The sequence below is a fragment of the Xyrauchen texanus genome, chromosome 3 (assembly GCF_025860055.1).
Source record: "Xyrauchen texanus isolate HMW12.3.18 chromosome 3, RBS_HiC_50CHRs, whole genome shotgun sequence".
Classification (NCBI taxonomy): Eukaryota; Metazoa; Chordata; class Actinopteri; order Cypriniformes; family Catostomidae; genus Xyrauchen; species Xyrauchen texanus.
Window position 1 is genome coordinate 21157368 of NC_068278.1, and position 23223 is coordinate 21180590.

The 23223-nt window shown below is 37.8% G+C and overlaps 2 protein-coding genes across 3 annotated transcripts in view; both read left to right on the plus strand.

Annotated features, from left to right (window-relative positions):
• LOC127624409 (uncharacterized protein KIAA0825-like) overlaps positions 1-11631 on the plus strand; it is a 124607-nt gene extending 112976 nt beyond the window's left edge. The window contains exon 5 of the mRNA XM_052099228.1: positions 11406-11631. Coding sequence (XP_051955188.1) covers positions 11406-11631 — 226 coding nt within the window. The remainder of the gene's footprint in view (positions 1-11405) is intronic.
• Positions 11632-13135: 1504 nt separating this feature from the next.
• LOC127629933 (cotranscriptional regulator FAM172A homolog) overlaps positions 13136-23223 on the plus strand; it is a 233937-nt gene continuing 223849 nt past the window's right edge. Inside the window, exons 1-4 of one of the 2 annotated variants that reach the window (XM_052107262.1) lie at positions 13136-13206; positions 14257-14392; positions 14490-14591; positions 20526-20626. In XM_052107262.1, coding sequence (XP_051963222.1) covers positions 14293-14392; positions 14490-14591; positions 20526-20626 — 303 coding nt within the window. In that variant the 5' untranslated portion in view covers positions 13136-13206; positions 14257-14292. The other variant, XM_052107254.1, reaches the window with a different exon arrangement.

The window sequence follows — 23223 nt, forward strand, 5'->3', positions numbered from 1 at the left end:
TCAAACTTGTCAGGGGCCAAGCTAGCAGAGCTGTGACTAAGAGAGCTAATGATTTAGCTCAAGTGATGGGGTCCTGAGCAGGGACTCATGGGCTGCTATTTCTGTAAGGGGTGTCATCCAGACAAGAAGAGTGCACTCTTGACAAGAGACAGAGTCAAGGGCAAACACAGCACTGCTGCGGCTTTATTTGATAAACTGCAATGGAGGTTAAGAACTGGGTGTGTTTCAACGAAGTCACCACTTTGAGGGCGACCAAGCATGATCAATGTCTCTTGGCCTCTTAACAAAAGTGCATACACTCTCTGGGAACTGTCTCCTAGGCATTGGAACAGGCTTTGCACTCATTAAAGCAATGCCGATATGATAAAGACTGGTCTGAGAGATCACTTTATCTTCTCTGTTTGCTCCAAACAAGTACACGAGCAGTTAGTAAATATGCCTCCATACAATTTACGATGATTTAAGAATAATTCGTTTTTAGCTGTCCTTACAAAAATGTACTATGGTATTACCATAAAATGATTAAGGGCAACACTTTACTATTGGGTTCTATTTGTTAACATTAGTTAATGCATTAGGTATTGTGAACTAGCAATGAACAATCTTTTTTCCTGTATTTATTAGTCTTAGTTAATATTCATTTTCAAATAGAGGCCTACAATTGTTCATTATGTTCATTTAACATTAACCAAAATTAATGAGTGATGAAGAAGTATTTTTCATTGTCAGTTCTTATTAACAAATGCAAACTTATTGTAAAGTGTTACCTTATATATTTTAAAAATGTTTCTTCATATTATTTGACGTACCTTACTGTTACATTTTAGTGTCTTTATATAAAATATGGTAATCACCATGCCCTAAATAGCATTGTCACTTGATGTGGACTTCCGGTCTCTTGGCCTGTCTGTGGGGTACCCCATTTATAATTTCTATGATTCAGAAGGGTACTGCAATGTGACCGTAGTGTCTAATATTTGGACAAACTCTCATTTTGTGAAGATTTAAGTTCACATACTCCACAGTGCTTTACCTTAGCAGATCATCAAAACAAACTAGATGAATTCATCATCTAACTTTTGATACACCACATAGTGTCACATCTCAATTGTTCCCCAGCTCACAGCATTGCACAATGAAGTTTGCAATGCCAGGTTTGTGTGTAAACAGGTGCTCCGGTGCTGCCTATGTCCTCTAATGTTTCAAGACTAATCAGTGGTGGAGGGATTGAGAATTTAAAGCCACGGAATGGATGTGAATCCTTTTTGCTCGCCATTTCTAGGGCAGATACTGGAAGAGCTGTCTACAGTCATTTGATCGCATGCTTCACAGCTTGGCTTCTCTTTCACACTCCCCCATGCTCCGGAAGAAACGGGTCTGTCCTGCCTGCTGGCCTGCCTGTGCTGTTGTGGTGCTGTTTGCGCACAGGAGATCAGAGTGTAAGAGGTGGGTGGGGAGGAGAGATGATGGATGAGAAGGCCTACAGTGAGGTGATGGAGAGTAGAGAGCAAGGAACAACAGTCTGTGATGGAGGATGTGGGTGCACTGTGGGTGTTCTTGGAATATGTTGGCAACATCCTATTACCATAACATTATTATGGTATTTTATGGTTAGAGATATCTTCCGTCAATATTTTTTGCTCTCCTGGAACATTTCAATCCACATCCTTATGAATTCAGCCAAAAAAGAAAGATAAGCATAAATGTTGATAAAGGCCAACATATAAAATGACATGGATCAATATTGACTAAGTAATCTATTATTTTGTAGAGGGGGGTAAAAATAAAAATGCCAATGAATCTGGAGCAAAACTACAGGTAAAATGATCACAGAAAGAGGGCACTAGCAACATCATTATTATTTTATATTTACACAGAGATAGGTTGGTCCAGTACTAAAACCTGTTGACTTTAGAACCCCTTTTTGCATTATGTCAAACGTGTGAATCCAAATAAAGGAAACAAATTAAAATAATAATATGTGGTAGTGGGGGCGTGGTTGAGCGCCGGCTTGTGAATGGAGAGTGAGATCGGAAGATGAGAATGGTAAGGATCATCACCTGTCAATGATTGTCTCTAACAACTGTTTATCAATGCAGTGAGAGTGGTGATGAAGTTAAGAGTGAGCCAGTTGCCAGTGGAGAGGAGAGTGAGTCCCGCACACACACCCGCTGAGGTTATGAGAGTGTTTTCATTTAATTTGAAAATAAACATACCTTACTGAGTTGAAGTTCATCGTTCTCGATTCCTCCTTTCTTAATCCAAGAACTTGATTCTGTTACACAATAATATCTGAATGTGGTAATTACGGTGCCAAGCATCAACATGGAAACCTTTGCACAACATTAAGCACAACCCACAGAACACACAGAATGCATATGACATAGAGAGTGAACACACACCACATTACAAGTCGCCCTAGGACAGATTTGAACCTATGCCAATAGGGGCTACTGCACCTTATGATATTGGCCCATAATAATAAATGTAAATGTTATTTGTTTTGTTGTTTTTCCAATTTTGGAGTGCCTATAACTTCAGAAGTATTAAATATACCATAAAATCCTTTTAGATTATTGCTCAGAACAAACTTTCTTTTTTTGTATCATCATTTCTAAAAAGCCCTATGGTTAAATCATTGGTTACATGTAACCGTGGTTCTCCTTCATCATCTCATGTTCGAGATCCATCTATGGGAAGGGCATCCGTACCTGACCTCTGCAGAAGCATCCAATTGCACCAAGTCTGGCTAGACAGACAGAAGCGCGTGACCTATGTTCGGTAAGGACCCACCCCCTTACCTAAGAGCATATAACAACCTGCACGCGCTGCTGCTCCTCAGTTGACATTCGCTTCTCGCGACCTCTGTTTTCTCTCAGCTTGGTTGGATTTGGACTTTCACTAATTTGTCTACAGGAGGACACATCGCTCAGATCAGCCTCCACCAGACGTGACTGTCTTGTTTCAGCCATGTTAGCTGTTTCTTGTTTATTGCAAACCGCCCATGCTCGCTTAAACTACCACCAGGCTGCCCGCATTTCTCTCTCACCACTTCCCCTGCTCCACGCAAAGGATTTTACGGAGTTTCACCCTAAATATGGCATTTTCAAAACCTACGGCTTCCTCCGGGGTCAGCCTATCTCGTGCCTTCCTGGCCGCGTGCGGTGCCCTCATTGCAGCCAGAGACCCTCATCCTTTCTGTGTCATGTGCACGGGTCTCAAACACGCGGAGGAGGCTCTAGAGTTTCCGGAAAACTGTAGCCACTGCCTGGCGCTGCCTAAAAAACTCTGGTGCTGGAGGCTCAAGGTCGCCGCTACCCAGTGCACCGACCTCGAACTCTCTGACTCCGATGGGGGAAACGGTGATGACGACAAGCTCCTGGGTCCCTCCCAGGGCGCAGCCTCTCATAGCTGGGCCGATCAAAATAACCTGGTGTTCCCTGAGGTCATTCTCTCAGGGGACCCCTCGTTCGCCAATGAGCCGGCTGGTTCTGGTGACGAAGACGATGCGGACCTTCTCGAGGGTTCGGAGGACGAGGATACCATCCCGTCTTCTATGACTCCTCAGGCTCCCAGCCTCAGCCTTGGCTGTCAGGGCCCTCAACGTCTCCTCCTTTCTCTCTGCATACCAGGCTGAACTCCTGGTCGACATGGGGCAGCAACTAGAGAAAGGGACCCCCTCACCCTCTCTGTGGAAGGAGATTGTAACAGTCAATGACCTTGTTCTCCGTAATGCCCATCAGGCAGTCCAAGCCTGTGGGCGCTCTATGGCTTTCTCAGTGGAACGTTTGCTTTGGCTTAATCTGTCGGGCCTCCCTGACAGTGACAAGCGACGCATTGCGGGTGCCCCTGTAGAGCCTGGCCAGGCTCTCTTTGGCCCTGCCATCGCTTTAATGCAACAGTGTTGCGACGACAAGAAAAAGGAGGACGAAGCGCTCAAATTATGCCTTCCTAAGAAGGCGGCACCACGGCAGGCGCCCCCCGCGAGACCACCCCACCCCCCTGCCTCGGGGCGTCCTCTCCAGCACCCCGGTAAGGCAAAGCCACGCAATAAGCCACCTACTCAGCAGAGTAAACCATCCTCAGCTAACTCACCTCAATCTGGTGGTGGAGGACAAATCTCAGTTGCCTCCATGTCTGAGACAGTCAATCCATACATCTTATCACATGGCTTGTTGAGCATGTTACCGCAGAGACCTAGCATGAGTGGAGGCTTCATGCTATTCTCTGCGGCATCCACACACAACTCACCACATGCCCAACCAAGAGCGAGAACCACATTATAGCGACCACAAGGAGATTAACCCGACGGGACTCTAACCGCCCTAGCAACCGGACCAATTGGAACCCAGCCTGGATTCGAACTTGCGACTCCATGTGTTAGTCAGCGTCTTTACTTGGAGACATGGGCATCTTAATCAGGCTCCATTGGTAAATTACCCATTTTCAATGGTTGAAAACCAAATGTGGGTCATGAGGGACATTATGAAGCTAGTTTTCAGGTCCACCAAAACAAAGGTCTGCAGGACAAATAATGTACTAGAAATATACCTTTATTATTTACATTAAAGAAAATAAGGTCAAAATGTCCCCTTTTCTGTTTTTATTTTTTTTGTCCCCACTCATACTGTTTCTTATAAACAATCAAATTAATCAAAAATCTTATGATAGCTTTTTTGTTTAGATTTTTTGTGTAGTGCAAGATGAGTCATGATTTATTTGGTCCATTTCCCTACAAGAGACAATAAAGACTAGACATTTTAAATGTGCATGTCTGCTAAATGTTATTTCTGTCAACTTTTTTTTTAATAGCCTAGCATATACTGTAGATCACATGAAGCCACAATACTCCAATTTTGATTTCATGGGGTTTTCCTCGAAAAGTGTTTCGATTTAACAGGATTCTTGCAGTCACACCTAACTGGCTCAAACATTTTCTGTATTCCACAGTCCTTTTCACATCTGTAGGTATTTGAACAACCTTTTCCTGAGTCCCAGATCTGCAGAGCATCACAGTGGTTTCCAAAGGGCAAAGCCACGAGCATGAAATGAACTGGATTCCTCACATCCAAGGCAAGGCCAGAATTGCAGGTCCCTATTCAGAGCCCCCTCTCCCCCCAGAACATCTCCTGTCCTCTGTGGCATGCATGGAAAGCCCTGACCTTTTCACAAAGTTGAGCACTTTAAATATTTAGGTTTGGGTTATGATGGATCTTTGAAGTGCTAAGCATGTGCAAAGCCTCTGATTAGCGTGACTTGTCAGCCTACCGTTTCTTTTCACCCTGTGTTGAGCGTCACATTGCTCTTTGTTTGACAGACCCACATTTAAACAAACATGGGTACCTGCCGGCAATTGTGCTGGTAGTCTACTCACCCGAATACACGGAGAGGTGAGGAAAACCACTCCACTAGTTGACAGTTCGTCTAATAGCCTCCACTTGTTCTTCTCCCTTCTCTCATCTCCTAAATGGGGCTACTCATGCAGTACAAGTCACGGTTGTGGAGCTAGCCCTGAGCCAGGTGGACTTCAATGTGATAGGAACAGTGTATAGAAGTGCCAGAGACTGTTACCCTACTTGCTCTTCAGGCTTGACCTGTGAGAGACAACTGACGCTGGCCCTACTGGGAAGATAGATAGCTTCGATATTAAATTATTTTCATGTGCACTGTGAATGTGAAAATTGGCAAATGGCAGTGAAACTCAATAATACAAGGGTGTTGATAAAGAACTGCATAATATGCAAGACATTTCTATTAGACCATTAAATCACACTCAGTGCAGGTTCTGTTTAATCTTTGGTTGTGTCTAAACTCATACACTATATATCCTAAATAGCATGCGAGATTAGGAATTGTGTGTTCCAAATCATAGTATATATCAAATAGTATGTAAAGGTTCTTGCATGTAAATATTTTTGTAAAAATGTTTAATTGTTCATTTGTGCAAGACAAATAGTGAGAAATGCTAGGACATGGCAGAGACTGTTTAGCCAGAGATGGACCACTTGTATTAAAATTAACAGGAGAAATTGGAACACTCAATATGGAGGTTGTAGAAAAGGAAGTCTGTTTCGATATAGACATCGCATGTCAGTTAACTCGAGAATACATGTGTGCATTATCTGGACCAGCCTGAAAAATAGCGTTTTTTAGCATCATCTGAGCTAATGAAGCACAATTTCTGATGACATTTTCAGATTTTACTGCATATACTACATTTAAATATACCATTTGATCTTTATCTTGACTGACCATTTTTAAGATTTGGTCTATCCACCATTCAAGTAGATAGAGCTGTTTTCTTGAAGAGGTGTTAGTGAGGCCAGCAAGGGGTGGTCACCCTGCAGTCTGTGTGGGCCCTAAAGCCTCAGTATAGTGACGGGGACACTAAACTGTAAAAAAGCACAATCTTTTGAATGAGACGTTAAACCGAGGTCCTGACTATCTGTGGTCATTAAAAATCCAAGGGCACTTATCCTAAAAGAGTAGTTGTGGAACCCTGGTGTCCTGTCCAAATCTGCCCATTGGCCTATATCCATCATGGCGTCCTAATAATCCCCTATATATGAATTAGCTACATCACTTTACTCACTGTATGTGTTAGGAATGCAAACGAGGAGTGAGGATCTAGATGCGGGTTCTTTATTATTAACTAGAGTGGAAACAAAACAAACAGGAACAAATGAAACATCCATTGTGGTAAAACAAAACCAAAACACGAAAAACATCAAAAGAATAAACAGGTTGGGGAAACATCCACGACGGGCAAAGGTAACATAAAAACGTCTATAGTCATATACACATACAAAGTATCTGAAACATACACATTCAACGATTGACAAGGAACGGGGAACAAACAGGGTTTAAATACACAGACACAGGATGATCACAAACGACAATCAGGTGCGAACAGTGACAGAGTGCTGGCAGTGATGAGGGCCGGGAATTGTGGGAAGTGGAGTTTTTGACAAAGAATAGTGAAACACAGGGCAGACAACAAGGGAATCGTGACAGTATGTTACTGCCATTACTGTAGCATCAACAACTTAGTAACATGTATGATTTAAAAGAAATGTTATTGATTCAAGGCAAAGAAGTATACTTTGTTTTTATCTTAACAAAGCAGTTTTATTGTAGATAGATTTTTTTGTAGATTATAGTAGATTGTAGATTAAATTTGTAGTAGATTTAAATGTGTTAAGGGTTTTTTTTCCATAAAAAACTGCTATAGTTTTATTTTTTAGAAACCATAGTTACATTGACCAACTCAATGACGAGCCATCCATGGTCTAATCTGTGGTAATACTAATGAAAAAAGTAATATCAAGGATTTTAAAATATATTTAATATATTAAGGACCAAGCTATCCATTTTCACATGTAGAAAATATGTTCTATTCCAATGCTCTTGCAGTGAACATTAACCCAGTCCCACATCACAAAAATGATATGATAAAAAATTGTAAAACGTATATGTTAATTTATTGTATATTTATTTTAATGAAATACTATTTCTATTAAAATTATTAATGAACTTTTCAAACTCCAATTTGTTTTTAGTGTCTCTTATTGAATCTGCAATAATTATTATGTTCACGGTAAATAAAAATGATCATTTGTAATGAAAAAGTAAGAAAAGTACGGGTTGCGATAAGATAGGGAGCCCAGAGAGCAAAGTTGTCAAGGGGCCCAAAAATCCTATTGGTGCACCTGCCTCCAACATAGCCCATTTTGGATGTCTCCCTTATCTAACACACTTGATTCAACTCATATTCTCATTATTAGAGGCACAATGAGCAGAATTGTGTCAAAAAAGGGAGATATCCAAAATGTGCATTCTTAGGAGTACTCCAGGACCAGGGTTGGGACCACTGTCTTAGAGCATAGTAAAAGTAGGCAAATTGGGATTCATCTTAGGCCTAGTTGATGCACAAAACACATGCAGATATTAGCAAATAACCACAACCACAAAAGCGAGTGGAATCAGTAAATACATGGCTCATAATGCATGTAGGCTGTTTTTTTATGCTGAGGAAGAGCAGAGTCAGCAAGAGTGGTATTAATGCATGAAAAATGAGCCGCTCAATAAGACTGAAAGACCACATCACACCGGGCTTGTTAAGATAGAGAAGCTAGCTGAATTACCAGGCTGACACTTAGTATTTGTCAGGACACTTTAAAAGACTTGAAACTCATTAGATATTAATATTCACTACTATGATAAAGAGGCTCAGTTTTGACTTATTACCATGTCTTTGTCACATAAGAGCAGGCTCAACAGTATTACACCTGTATTTTTTGATTGATGGCCTAAAAAAATAATAACTTTATTGACAACTTTTGATTTTATACCCCTCTTTGATACTGTATGCCTAAAATGTATAGATGCTACAATGACATTGATAAACCGAGGTAGTTAAAGTAAATAGTATAATGTACTCTTAACATCATAGGTTGACAGAAACAAAAGTTAATGAGGTGTGTGTACTTGGTAATTTTGTACTTGGTAACCCCCCCACCAAACAAATAAAAAAGACCCGTTTTTAAATTTGCACCTAACACTTCCATGTGGCTCGCTTCCTCATTCATCAAGCATGTGTGTCCCGCTGACAAGCTGCAGACCACTGTCTGAATATCAATATCAGCTAAGACAATGGCGGCGAGTGCTGGGCGAGTAACCTTCAGCTAAATGTCATTCTGCTTAATCCTATTTGAAAATTAAACATTGAAAAAACCTTTAGCTTCTTCACTTCCTCCTCCCCTTCCTTGCCTTTCCTCTCTTGTTCATTTTAGCACGTCCCTGACATTTGTAAATATTGTGTTTTCCATGTGTTCTCCATTATTTGTTATTTGTTTGTAGGGCCAAAGTAATGACTGACCACAGATGAGAGACTGAAGCCATTTGACATTTTCCTGTGCTGTTTCCTTCGATTGTCGTACTTGGTTCTATGCTAACACATATTTATTGTACAATCTTGCAATAATGGAGAGAAAGAGAGAGAAAGAGCAAAACATCAACATCTCAGTAGGCACCACCAGTGATGGGTGACTTAGGCCACATCCACACTAATCTGTTTTCGTTTGAAAACTACATTTTCTGTGTCCTAATCTCATCGTTTTCCATAGTATGGGGTGAAGGAGAAAGTTTTCTAAGTGCTATGTGTTTGGTGGAAAAATAGTGTGGGGAATGAACATAGTATACAGGTGCAGTAATACAATTTAGTTTAGTGTTTTGATTTGTTTTGTTTGTTTGGGTCACTACAAAAGTTTGGCACAGCTGAATGTGTGCAGATGACAATTTGAAATAAATGAAGCAATGAGAAATTGTATCTGTTTTGGCCCCTCCTTAGCACTAATAAATATCTTTATAAACACCTTATAGCAGCTTTCATGTTGTATAGTTGTGGTGGTGCATTGTCTTTTTCGCAATGCGTAATGCACACATGGAGTGTTCATTCTCATAAAGGCAACTTCATTTCTTGTATTTGAATCTTTGTTTCTTGTGTTTGCGATATCAGTTTGATTTGCACAAAGCAGGACGATAATCAGAATTTGCTTTTACCCTTTTTTAATTTTCCTTATTTATTTCACCTTATTTATATTCTGTATTGTCAATTTCAGCACTATAAGTACCGTACACACTTTGGAAATGTATGCTAACAGTAATGTTAATTAAACTTAGTTAACTCTGACTCTGAAAGAAACTGAAGGAGGACAGAAACTAAATGTAAAAAATGCACACACACTCACACAAACAGCACACGCTCATCTGTGAAGGTGAGCTGTTGTTGTCAGGTTCAGGCTCAGTAGATCTGTTAAGGTGACTCTAATGGGGCTTTTTTAACAGGAAGAAAGAGACACCGCTCTGATAGGAAACATGCCCGAAAGGCCCCCATGCATCAAAAGCACATATTTACATAAACAAATCCTCCCCATATAGACTGTAATTACCACAGTGCCACTACCATCCATAGAAGAGAAAAGAGCTTGTCTGATAGGGACAGATTCACAATGACTGAGGTGGAAGCTCAATCAATGCCACCATATTAAGGTCCTTCTTTATGTGTGTAGATCAAGCCCTTTGATACGCTTTTGTACTCCTACAGAACATACTGCTGTGATCAGGGGCGGACTGGGAAGATAAATCGGCCCTGGATTTTACATAGAAACCGGACAAAAAGTTATATCTCGGCATATCACAACACTGTTTTGAGGCCCTCTTCAGCCAGTGTAGCCTGTTCGGCATAATACGGCGGCCCGTTTCAGCTTATTGCCGCCCGTTCAGCCCGGTTTCATGGCCAGTCCGCCCTGGCTGTGATTAGGCTCTATAAATCTAGTTTTCTCTCTTGCCAGATATTCATTCATGAATATTTAGTTTCTTTCACATACCAGCATTTTAAATCATTTTACAACCTAGATGTATAGAATGTTCTGAGAGAGCAGAATCTATGAAGCACCTTAACTCAGAGTATTTAAGAAGTACTGTCACTATGTTTAATGATCTGTAAGTCCTTTTACATCAGATAATAAATCTGCTAAATGTTAAAAAAGTAAAACCACATCTCACCAAATACTGTATTATGACTGTGCTAATGTTGGGATTTTTATGTGACTTAGCTAGCAAGTGCTTAAAGTACCACAATGTCACCAAAAAGAGATTTGAATTTTTCTTTGTTTATATATATATATATATATATATATATATATATATATATATATATATATACTATCAGTCAACATTTTTGAAACATTTACTCATTCTTTGTTATATTATTATTTATTTATTTTTTTTATCACATTTTAGAATAATAGTAAAGCCATCAACACTATGGAATAAAATAAATGGAACTATGGGAATATATATATATATATATATATATATATATATATATATATATATATATATATATATATATATTAGCATCTTCAGAGTGGTCACACTTTGCCTAGATTTTGCAGATATGTACTTTTGACATTTTCTCAACCAACTTCTTGAGGTTTCACCCTGGGATGCTTTAAACAGTATTGAAGGAGTTCCCATCTATGTTGGGCTCTTATTGGCTTCTTTTCTTTATTATTTGGTCCAAGTCATCAATTAAAAAAAAAAAAAAAAAAGATTTTTATTTATTTATAATGAAATAAATTAAACACATTTCCAACATTTAAGCATACACCTTCAGATCAAAATATTTCTAAGATCATGAGAAACATTTCAGTCAAATGTTTCAAAAGTTTCGACTGGTAGTGTGATAACACCAATAACATGCATAATATTAAGAAAGTAAATAGGGACAAGTTTGATTTCATGTTTATTTTGAAGAAGATATGTGTGTAACCGGTAGAGTTAAATTAGTTTGGACTGACACATTTGTATTTCTCTGTGTTGTCTGTGTGGGTTAATTGCAGATGGGAGATGCAAGATGCTGCAGCACTAGAGGATGAAGAGGACATTTTCGTGGATCATTTAAAGAAGATTTACTTGAACAAGAAATTAAACATATCAGAAAGCCCCAAAGACTGTTTAAAGTTTATGCTATGTCATTGCATTGCATGTTGTGGTTCTGGTTCTTTGCAGAAGAATAATAATCCCAATATAAGACTGACATATAAAAAACTGGCATATTACAAATAACAAGAAAAGGCTTCAATGTTCATCCACTCAATATTTGACATGTGCTGAGCTGAAAATTATAGTCCATTGTATCAGTTATCATTCCAGTGACAATATGACAGCAAAAAAAAATATTTCTCTGTGATTTTGTTTATAGAAAAAAACATGCATGTCAGCAGTTATAATAATAATAAAAAATAATAATAACAACAATAAAAATAAAAAAATAAAACGAAAAAATATTTATGCAGCGTTTAAGTTCTTTTTATTGTTCTTTTTTACATCTACGTACTAAATGAGAACATTAATGGTCTACAGTTCATTTACATTGATTTATATTAATATTTATTTATTTATTTATTCACAGATTTAGGGTATAGGGTACAACAGGGCTAAAGTTCACATTTATTTTGAGACAAAATACTTATTTACCATTTTCAGTTTTGTTTAAGGTAATTAAATCAAAATTTTTTAATAACTCTGCTATAAGTGACATGATAGTTTTGGGGGTAAAAATGCCTTAACACATTGTTTTTCTTAAGTGGGGTGGATATATTCGTTATGAAATATTTTCAAAGTGGGCTCATATTGACTGATTCAAACAAAGGATTTTTTTTAGTTTGTCTGTTTTTATTTCTCTCCCCTTTTCTCCCCAATTCCCAATGTGCTCTAAGTCCTTGTGGTGGCGTAGTGACTCGCCTCAATCCGGGTAGCAGAGGACGAATCTCAGCTGCTTCCTGAGACGTCAATCTGCACATCTTATCATGTGGCTGGAGTCACTCAGCACACCCTGGTTTCGAACTCATGACTCCAGGTGTGGTAGTTAGTATCTTTACTCGCTGAGCTACCCAGGCACTTCCCACAATGGATATTCATTTTTTTATAGAAGATTTGATATGTTATGAAACGTCAAATGTGATTGAAATAGGGGAAGAAAAATCAGGAAAGTGTTAACTCTTTCTTATAACGTGTTACTCAAAAATGCATTTTGCTGTTTCAAATATTTGCATTATTTGACGTGGCACCATAGCTATCTCCCATATAGCTAAGCAATATCACTATTTCCCCCTGGGGGACATTTGCTTGGGGTAAAAGCCCCTCACCATCTTTAAAAAATACATATAAACATTCATAAAAAAACTTTCAGTTATTATTTATTTTCACACATAAATTATGTTAGTCCATCAATATTAAATATAATAATAATAATAATAATAATAATAATAATAATAAAAAAGCCCAACTACAGAGCCATTTTCCTTCAAGATTTCGATTTTTTAATATTCAAAGTCAAAGATATCAAAAATATAATCAGCTAAAGCGTTTTACAGTTTTGAATTATTGCAATTAATAATGATGTAGTTCTATAATTCCACACTAATTATTTTCAGATAGACTTCTTTTCAGACACGTCAAATGCATTGAAACACAACGAAAGAACCTCAGAGAAAAGAGGCGCTGTCTTTTTCAATCCCGCCAATCAGCTGGAATGTGAGCACAACGCTTCCGTTTCCGAGGAGACGGACGCGTTTCTTCCTGTTTGGGTGAAGACGGAAGCAAAGGTTGTGTGAAACCTCACATGTGCTTGTTGTTATGGTACGTGAGCGGGGCGACATGCATGCGTCAACACTTTTACCTCTCCCACTGTCTTTATTTAGCTCTGCACTAGGATTATCAATAACTTTAAGAGCGTCGCTTAAAATCTGTGTGCTTTGTGAATAGGTTTTCCCATGTGTTTGGTGTATAATTGCTTATAAAGATTGGCTGGAGTTCATGCAGTGGTTCTACTGTATGTTTACTCTGTTTACATGCTCCGAGCATTTCGGAAACAGCAGATTGTTTCCTGAAAAGGTCTGTATGCAAACACTGAGATTTGGTCGCATGGGTGGTCGCCGCTTTGTATAGCTACATCAACCTGTTAGCTAAATGGCTAGGTGCCTAAAGCATAAAGGAAATCGTCCCTATAAACACTGTCTGTTCATAATACAAGGTAACAGATGCAACGTTGGATATAACTATTTTACATTTGACTGCTTACAAATAGTATTCAAAATGTAATTCATTACAGTGGCAATAGTCTTGCTCTAAAAACCTACATAGCCCAACATGTCAACAAAATTGTTATCACATGACTCATTGCTAGTTTCTGTTTGTATTGCTTTTTAAGAATCCCGTATCGTTATTATTATTATTATCACTGCTACTAATGCGACTACTGCTGCTGCTTCTACATTTATACACAGTCGTGTAGCAGTAACAACAACAAAATTAATAAAAGTAACATATTTATGACATTTATATCATATATTGTGTTACAGAACCTGTGTGAATTTTCTTAACATAAATATGTTGAGTGTTAATGCATGAAGCCACTTGTATGTGACCAGTGAATTGTATATTCATTGTAGGATATGAGGATTTAGTCAGATAAGTTATTTTAAATGCTTTTTATTTATTTTTTTATAATAATTTGTGGCAACATCTTCTATTTCTTATATTTAATCAATAAAGTTAGACTAAAGTTATCATTTGTATGCATTCATTTAAGTAAAAACTGTTGGGAAGAGCCAATTTAACTTATCTGTGGTGTTTTGACAGTCATAGCTTTATGTATTTTTTGTAAACATATTGTTTTTCCTTGTTTAGGGTGCACAGCTGTGATATTTCTGTAGTGGTGTGTCCATGCCGATCGGAGTCAGCATCTTCCTCTTCTGTTCAGTTTGGATAACTATGGCCCAGCTTTTGGCACAAGAAGAAAAAGAAAAAACGACTGCACTAAAAGGTAAAGCCAAATATATGTTGATTATTGATTTGCCGAGTAATTATTTATTGCTAATTCAAAAATTTTCCTTAATCGTTCTTTATTTTTTGTTTTATAGATTTATTGTCCAGGATAGATTTAGATGAGCTGATGAAAAAAGACGAACCTCCACTCAAGTTTCCCGAAACTCTTGACGGATTTGAATATGCTTTTAATGAAAGTAAGACCTTTTGCTTGTCGATTCTCATAACAATTGTATGCACCGTAAATTATTTTACACTATAACATGATGAAAAGCATTCCAGCTGGCCCATCAAATGCCACTTTAGCTTGTACTTTAATAAGATTACTTTGTACCTTTTCTGCTGTTATAGCTTTGAATGTATTATAAGTGTGTCTTGGATTCATTGGATATTGACAGCAGGCACCAGGCTGTGATAGCGCTGTCTGTTTGAGAGTCTCAGGAGTCTGTGGCAGCTGAATGGACAAGTTGTGCATGCTATGGGCTGTCAGTGGCTTACTCAGCCTTGTGCTCGGCTTGACGGCTAGATTTGCATAACCTTGCTTCTCCCGCTCTAAAACGCCTCCTGTTAGCGTCTTGAATACCTTATATCAGTCTCTCAGTAAAGATTACCACTTTTATTCGATTTTATAAGAAAGTGTCACTTTGTCACTTTTTTCCAACCTGCTGAGATGAATTTAAAACAGCCATAAAGCCAGAGTTTTGTCTTAACTTCTGAAGTGAAGATTTGTTTAATTATCCTGCTTATTTAAAGATATTCCCCACCTCTGGGATAAAAAAAAGGGTACTACTGAAAATGCTTCTATTTTGCACTCTTTTATATCAGCATAACAATTTGAGTAAAAGGTTATATGCATTTCAGAATTTCTTAGGATTGGTAATGTTCGATTTGGCTGTAATTGACAGCATGCACTATAGCTGGCATGGGCTCCAGAAGTTGTTTGATATTGTGCAAAACCTGATAATTGATGTTTTTCCAGCATAATTTTAGAATGTTCCACAAACATCTTCTGTGCTTTAATGGACGAAAGGAAAAATTACCTTTTGTACAATAGTTATTGTGGTCAATGTCACACATTTGCTTCTTTGATTAGTGACCTAGTAGATTTTGCACATGTAAATAAGCAAATTTCTGACACATACCATGTGTCAGATTGCTTTCCTTCCATTGAAGCACACAAGATGCATTTAAATTACAGTACAGAATGAAGCATTTTCACTAGTGGACTCTTGCACCCTACTGTGTGTGGTCTAATGAGACAAAGCCACACTAAATATGCATGCATTTGTAATTAATATCTTCTCCAAATCATGTGGCATGATGACTTCATCACAGATTGCCTTTAGCTTGTTCATTACTAAAATCCAAGGTTATGTATACCTCATTAAGCAAAAAATTTAGAAAGCATGCTAATTATGCCAGGTTAAAGCAGGCAAAAGAAGTTGGGGGTGGGGGGGGGGGTATTCCTCAGAGAGCCTCTGTTATGAATATGAAGGAGCTGAACATCCGCTGCATGTTGGCTTCATTAGAAGTCCCTCTTCCTTCAGTTAGACACTTCTGGTCGTTGCATTTCTCTACAACCCTTTGTTGTAGAGAAATGTTACCATTTTGGTGCCACTGCATGCTACGTCTCTCTCTACCATTATTATGTCTGTGGTTTTTTCTCTCTAATATTTTATTAGGCAATTTTCCACTATTGGGCCCGTGCGAGCCAGGGCTATCAACTGGATAGCCTCGAACCTCGAGCTGCAAGACCAAAATTGATCTGTGTTCCCTTCATCTGGCCAATTGCCCAGCAGCGTTGCCCTAAAATCCGCCCTTAATACGCAGTTCTGTTTTCCAATGTCACACACCTCACCCATTTCACAGGCAAAATTGAAGCTCAGGCTGAGGTATCATCTTATCTAGTTATCTAAAATATAGAATTTATTTCAGATGCAAACATTAGCTTGCTAGCAATTTAAATTAGCCATAGCAACTCACCTACTGTAACTGCCATAATGGCCCGAGTTGTGTCTCCATCTATGAATTGGAAAATAATTTCTTTGGGCACCTCTTTGTCCATTGTGCATTTTAACGGATTGGAATGGTAAATGGTCTGTACTTATATAGCGCCTTTTTAACCTTAACAGGATTCAAAGCGCTTTACACTGTGACTCATTCACCCATTCTCGCACGCATTCACACACCAATGACAGCAGAGCTGCCATGCAAGGCGCCAGCCTGCCATTGGGAGCAATATGGGGTTCAGTGTCTTGCCCAAGGACACTCTGGCATGTGGAGTTGTGTGAGCCAGGAATCGAACCGCCAACCCTGCGATTGTTGGCCAACCCGCTCTACCACCTGAGCCACAGCCGCCTCTAGTAACTGTGCCAGCATATTTTGGTCCCCGAACCTGTGCCGTTGTGCACTGGATACATATCCTGACAATTTGGCTAAACTCCGCCTCTGACATTGAACCTCTAGCACGCCCTCATTTGGACTGATAGTGGAAACGCTGCTTTTTTCCTGTCTCAAAGGAGCGTCCATGCTTTTAGAGCGCAGTGTTGATATATTGCCTTTTTGTGTTACATGTTGTTGAACAGCTAATGATGAAAGTGAACAGTGTAATTCTCACTGTTTTAGCCATATTGGATTTATGCTGGAGCTTTGAGATGAGGTGAATGAACGTGCTTATGCAATCCACTTTGTTTTAGGTGTCTTTAACCTGTACTAACATTAAAATACATACAATACGATGTATTTATTGTGTAACAATAATGTTGTTATGCAAAATTCTCACAAGATTCACATTTGCTGCTACTCAGGTTGAGTTGCTGGTAGGTTTAGGGGTAAGGGTTTAGGGTAAGGATTGGGTTAGGGGTACGGAGATGTAATTAAATTCAGGTACTTTAAATATAAGCTCAATTCAACAACACATTGGTGCATTGTATAAAATGTTACAAAGTTCAATGTAGTTAAAGACACCTAATAGAAAGTGGTTCCCAGTCTTCTCTTCAAAGCCATTTTTCTTTTTGTGGAGTCACATGCCAGGGTAATTGTAAAATTTGATGCCCCTAGGCTATTTGGGTTAAGTGTGTTTGCTTAGAGTATTTTAGCTTTATGCATTGGCAATCAGAGAAGTCACAATTAGATTTAACACTGGTTTTAGGCTTTGATTATTATACCTCTGTGTTAACACAAGACAATATATGGGCCTGTCTTTATCTTTATCTTTCAACATAGTGTTTAGAAACCTTAGAATCAGCGTTCTATTTTGTGTTTTTAAAATGTTGGATAGTTTGGTGTAACAAAATTGTGTTTTTAGGAAAGTTTTGTGCTCTGGGATCCCCTACCAAATAGTACTGTAGTGTAACCATGGTATAGTGGCATCAGATGGCTATGCCTAGGTACTTTGATGTACCTTATTGTAATATATGAAGAAAAAATATTTTTTGCTGCTTGTTCAATTTACTTAATTAAAATTAAACACAATTTTAGAACATTTTGTCACAACTTGATATAATTGTGTTCTATCCATTGTAATTTGTAAAATAAAAGTTTACACAATCCATTTGAGTTTGGACTACATGAATACTTATTATGGTGTTAATGTAGCATTGATGAAACTGGCCAGGAGATTTCTATTTCCCAGTATGCTTTTCACAGGACTCTATAGAGAGTAAATGTTAAAATTATTTGTTATGTGAGATGAACATAAAGAGGCATACTTATGCAAACTCATAAAGAGATATGTTATGTTTGTTGAGTTTTGGGGGTTACAATTTTGGTGAAGAGTGGAGCTTGAGCTAACGATGAGGACAGCTAGATGTCATGCATTAAATTGTTTTGCTTGCTTTGTTGAGCCAATACTGTGCTATCCATAGCATATTTACTAAAGTACACTCTATAGAGCTTCTAAACAGCATGTATTTAGCATGCTAACATTCACGTTTACTAGTTTGTGCATAAATAAATAAAATGGATTCATTGATTTACATTGACACATCTAATTTTGTTGGGTTTAACAAGTTCGACTAGGCTCTTTCTTCATAAAGTGTTTGTGTTGAGATTACATAGTAATTTTAAGTTTAGAAAACTAATTTCAAAACACGTGGAACCATGATTGAAGCAAGATCAGCCAAAATTATTTTTTTTGTATATTAATGTACCATGGTATACAGTGCATATATATATATATATATATACAGTATATAAGGATCCATTTCCTGTCATCATTTCTCAGAGCCATGGCCTTATTAGCTTATTAATGTGCTTTGACGTGTTAAGCTTGGGTGTCATGGGGATGGATGCATGTTCGAGTCTGATTTGTGTCATTTTCTAATCCCAATTTCCCTCTTAGTCCTAATTTCATAATGTCCCTCTACTATGTCTAATATATATATATATATATATATATATATATATATAAACAGTGGTCAAACTGGCCCAAACATTAAAGCCTTATATGCCACCCATTCTGTCTTTCCCCAAAAACACCATCAGTCCTCACAAAGCATGTTGTTGTTTACATGTTCACCTCAGCAGCTGTTTTGCAGCATCAGTACTTGGCAAAAGCTGGGCCTCATTGTCCAGCTTTGGCAGAATAGTGGCATTCAAGTGGGTCACTTTGAATGAAGTCGGCTGGCCCGCTCTCAAACAAGTCCCTCAAAGTATGCTCATAGGAGGGAACAGTTGCAGTGGTCGAGCTCTACGCACACTCTTTCAGATCTCTGGTGGCTTGAGGTACAGTGGCGGAGAGAGTGCTATTGCTGCACCAGCTGTTTGAGGAAGGCCTGCCAGATGTCTCAGAAGGCCAAAGTAAGGGGGACAAGAGAAGCGTTAACCGTTCGCAGGCCGTGTACCTGCCAGATGGGGGGACGCCAGCTAAACGCATTTAATTGCATGAAGAGGAATGCTGCACACCAAGCCGGCCTTAGGTTCTGATCTCAAGGTCACAGCCCGGTCAATGCTCGTTACAGGCAGAATGACCTGAGTAGGCAATGCATGGACAGTTGTGACTCGGATTTAGACCCTTCTGCCTCAGGGTTTAATGTACTAAAGATTTTGATGTGTGAAAATAATTTTCTCACTATTTTCTAAAATATTATGAAGCCTGGGATTGGCTTAGTTATGTTATGCTCCTCAAACTGCAGGTACAAAACTAATTACATTGAGTGAATCGTTGTGTAGCTTAAGGCCAGAAATACGTTCCATGCAAATATGTTAACAGAGATTATTCTAGCTATGCAAGCTTGATTGTGTGCATCATTACATTCTGAAACATGTCTGTCCCCGCAGTTACTGTATATCTTAACATAAGTACGTGTTGCATTCTCACAAGGAGCGTTACAGCGGACATCAGTTTGAACTGTCTGCTGCTACAGTGGGCTTTCTGTTTAGACTCATCTACTATAATGGTAGAGCAACAGTTTGAAGAGGATATTGCTGCGCAAGTATGCCAATATGTTCATAGCAACTTACCTGAATAATAACACTTTTAATAATAAACTTTTCAAGGTAATTCTATTGCCCCCTTGAGTACTGAGGATTGTTACTATCTCAGTCACACAACAACACGCGTTAAGTATGCGCGACTGAATTTGTGTACTTGCATAAATTATGTTTCTGGCATTACTTTTCCAAAAAATCTCTTTGAAAAAGCTTGACAAGGTTGTGCTATTGGTGAAGGCACAACAAAGCTTTGTGTGGAGGACAATATACATTTTTTAAATGATGTTGAATAAAACATTTTCTTCTTGTTGGCTCAAAAAGCTCTGGCTCCATGCCTTCCCTCTTGCTCTGCTCTAATATTGCCCTTAATATTGTCTTTATCCTCAGTCAAGGTACACGCAGAATTGCAGGTGAAATGATAAATACGAAGACATGAGGTTATATAATAGAAATTCCCCTGGTCTCAGCCTCAAGATATAATTATAGTTTCTTTTTTTAGGGCATTTGGTTTTAATTGGAAATACCCTCCCAAATAGGTAGCAGTCTAGGGGTGGTACACATTTCTTAAAAGGTTTTTAGAAACTACTCATGCACAAGACCTCCTGCTCCCATAAACCAAAGTGCCCTCAGATTAAATAAACATGTGTCATTTGAATTCAGAGATGTGAAAAATGAAAACTTTTTTGTTTTTTTTTAAGATGGTCAATTAAGACACACAGAAACAGGAGAGCCGTTTGTCTTCAACTACAAGGAGGACCTGCATAGATGGAATCAAAAAAGATATGAAGCACTGGGAGAGGTAAGAAAAGAAAACACTGTAATTTATATATACATTATTTAAAGGGTTAGTTCACCCAGAAATGAAAATGATGTCATCAGTTACTCATCCTCATGTTGTTCGATGTTGAATATGTGGGCCAAAATATTTATTTCCAACCATTAAACCTTTATTTTATGTTTTTGTATGAAATTTTATACATATGGTAATGGAATAATTAAGCTTTTTTTAGACAGTGTGTCTCTTTGTGAAACACACACACACACACACACACACAAAGTTTTTCTGTTTTGGTGTGTTAATATGAGGGATATTCCATTATGTTGCCTTAAGGAGTTCCAAGAACCTTTAAACATCCTAGATAAACTTATGTTGGTACATTTTTGATGGAGGTAAACAGATGATTTCTTTAGGAGACGGTTTGTAAGTGTTTGTATTAAATTTATCAGGTCTACCTGCGAATACCAAAATTTGTATTTACTCTCCAATTTGGTGCTTGGCGAGTGTTTATTTTGGACCCTGCCTGCATGTATATACAAGGCTTTGAAAGTCCAAATGCAGTTCATCCAGTTGTTAAGTTATTTTGTGTGTACAAGCATTTAATTACCATTGCTCATTTACATCTGTATCATTTCGCTTTGTTTGTTGTGCTTATTCTTTTGATGTTCAAAGGCAAGAGATTGACTCTTTTAGGATTGCGTGAGTGTTTTATTTGTAGTCCAGGTATGATCCTATGAGAAATGGCCCTTTAAGAATAAAACAAAACAGTTCTCTCCTCTTATCATTAGATATCTAAATACATCACTAAAACACAAAGGAAAAGTTTCAGTGCAGAACAGTGGGTGACCAAATTTCATAAACTTGCACTGAGTAAATTCAAAATTGGCTGGTAGTGAAAGCAGGTTATATTTTATGATATTGTTTTGAGTGTTAAAGGACTCTTTTGAACAATGCAGTTGTGATGTATGTGTGTAATATAGATGCATACAATATCAAATCACTGTTGTGGCACCTGATATTAAAGTTTTGTTTGTGGTAGACTACATTCATTAAACAGTCTAGAAAGAAAATATATTTATACCTTATCCTTTCAGTCATGTCTAGCCACTCTGGATAAATGGATTGGAGTTACTAAACTGTGGCAGTGATATTTACAGATGTTTCGAAGTTCAACAGCGAGATTGTCAGCTTAATGACTTCGCAGTCTGTATTATATAGGTCTGTACATGGTAACTGTTATACTGTAGGTACCATGAACAATAAGTAGGCCCAGAATTTACACTTGAAAAATCTTGTCAAGGAAAAATGACCAGAAAGTACCTCAGTATTACCATGTTTGTTTGACATTTACTATTGGAATACTGTTTTTTTTTTTTTGTGTGTAAATATCATGCCTTAAAGTATCATTTAAATACCATGGGATATGAATATAATAATCATTCAGTACCATGATACATAATATGATATTACCATCTCCTGCATCACTGTACCATGGTACAATCACAGTACTTTTTTGTATGTATTCTCAGAAGTTGACATCATTCACAATATTTCATATATACAAGATATTAGTGTTGTCATGGTACCAAAATTTCAGTAGTCGGTACCAATACCAGTGAAATTTCATGGTTCTCGATACCATTTTTGGTACCAAAGCAAAAACAGGTTACTAAACAACGCTCTTTTATTAACAAAGTCTACAAAACATTAGCTGCAGAACTAAGAACAAAAATATGCCATTGAGCAACACTTTAATTTAAATATATTATTTTGTAATTATAACAAAATGGAAAAATGTATGCTTAAAGTATTTTTGAACATTTATATAAGATTTGCTTCAACTTTTGCAACTTTTAATTTAAGTTTTTACCAAGTACTAAAAAAAAAGCCTAAATAAACAAGCATACAATAGAATGATAAAAAACTATTTCCAAACTAATATGCAAAGTGCTCTCTTATTAATAAAGCTGCATATTGCCAATTTTCTTCATGATAAGAAATGCATAGTGACATATATATATATATATATATATATATATATATATATATAGATATATATAGATTAAGATACATGATAAGCAGACCGCATTCTAATCTAGCTACATTTAGCGTGTACGCACGAGGGAGGAGCGACCGATGCAGAGACTCTCTCAGCCAGGTACAGTTTCAATCTCTCCCCCTGAGATCGGGACATTTGCGCAACTCATAGAAGAGGCACCGACCACACAGAGAAATGCCAGTTTCTGAGTTTATAGTTATTAACATGTCCTGCTTATGTATTATTTGAACTTTAATAAAGCAATTTTACTGCATTTAAGATGTTACGCCGGGATGTTTCCTTTAAAGAGCTCCGCCTCCGCTTATTCCACAACGGTACATGCTTCTGAATGTACTTTTTTTTTAATCATTCCCTAATACTTTGGGATCTACATAAAATAAACTGTGAAAGTTTCGAGTGCATCTGGACTGATCTGTGTAATTCTTCCTCCATCAGACGTGAACTGCTGCTCTCACGCGATATCGTTACAGTTTAATGTGATTTCATGTTACGTTAAATGAGATCAAACGGCTATTCGACAACGAAAATTTTTCTCATCCATTTTTTATTTTTGACGATG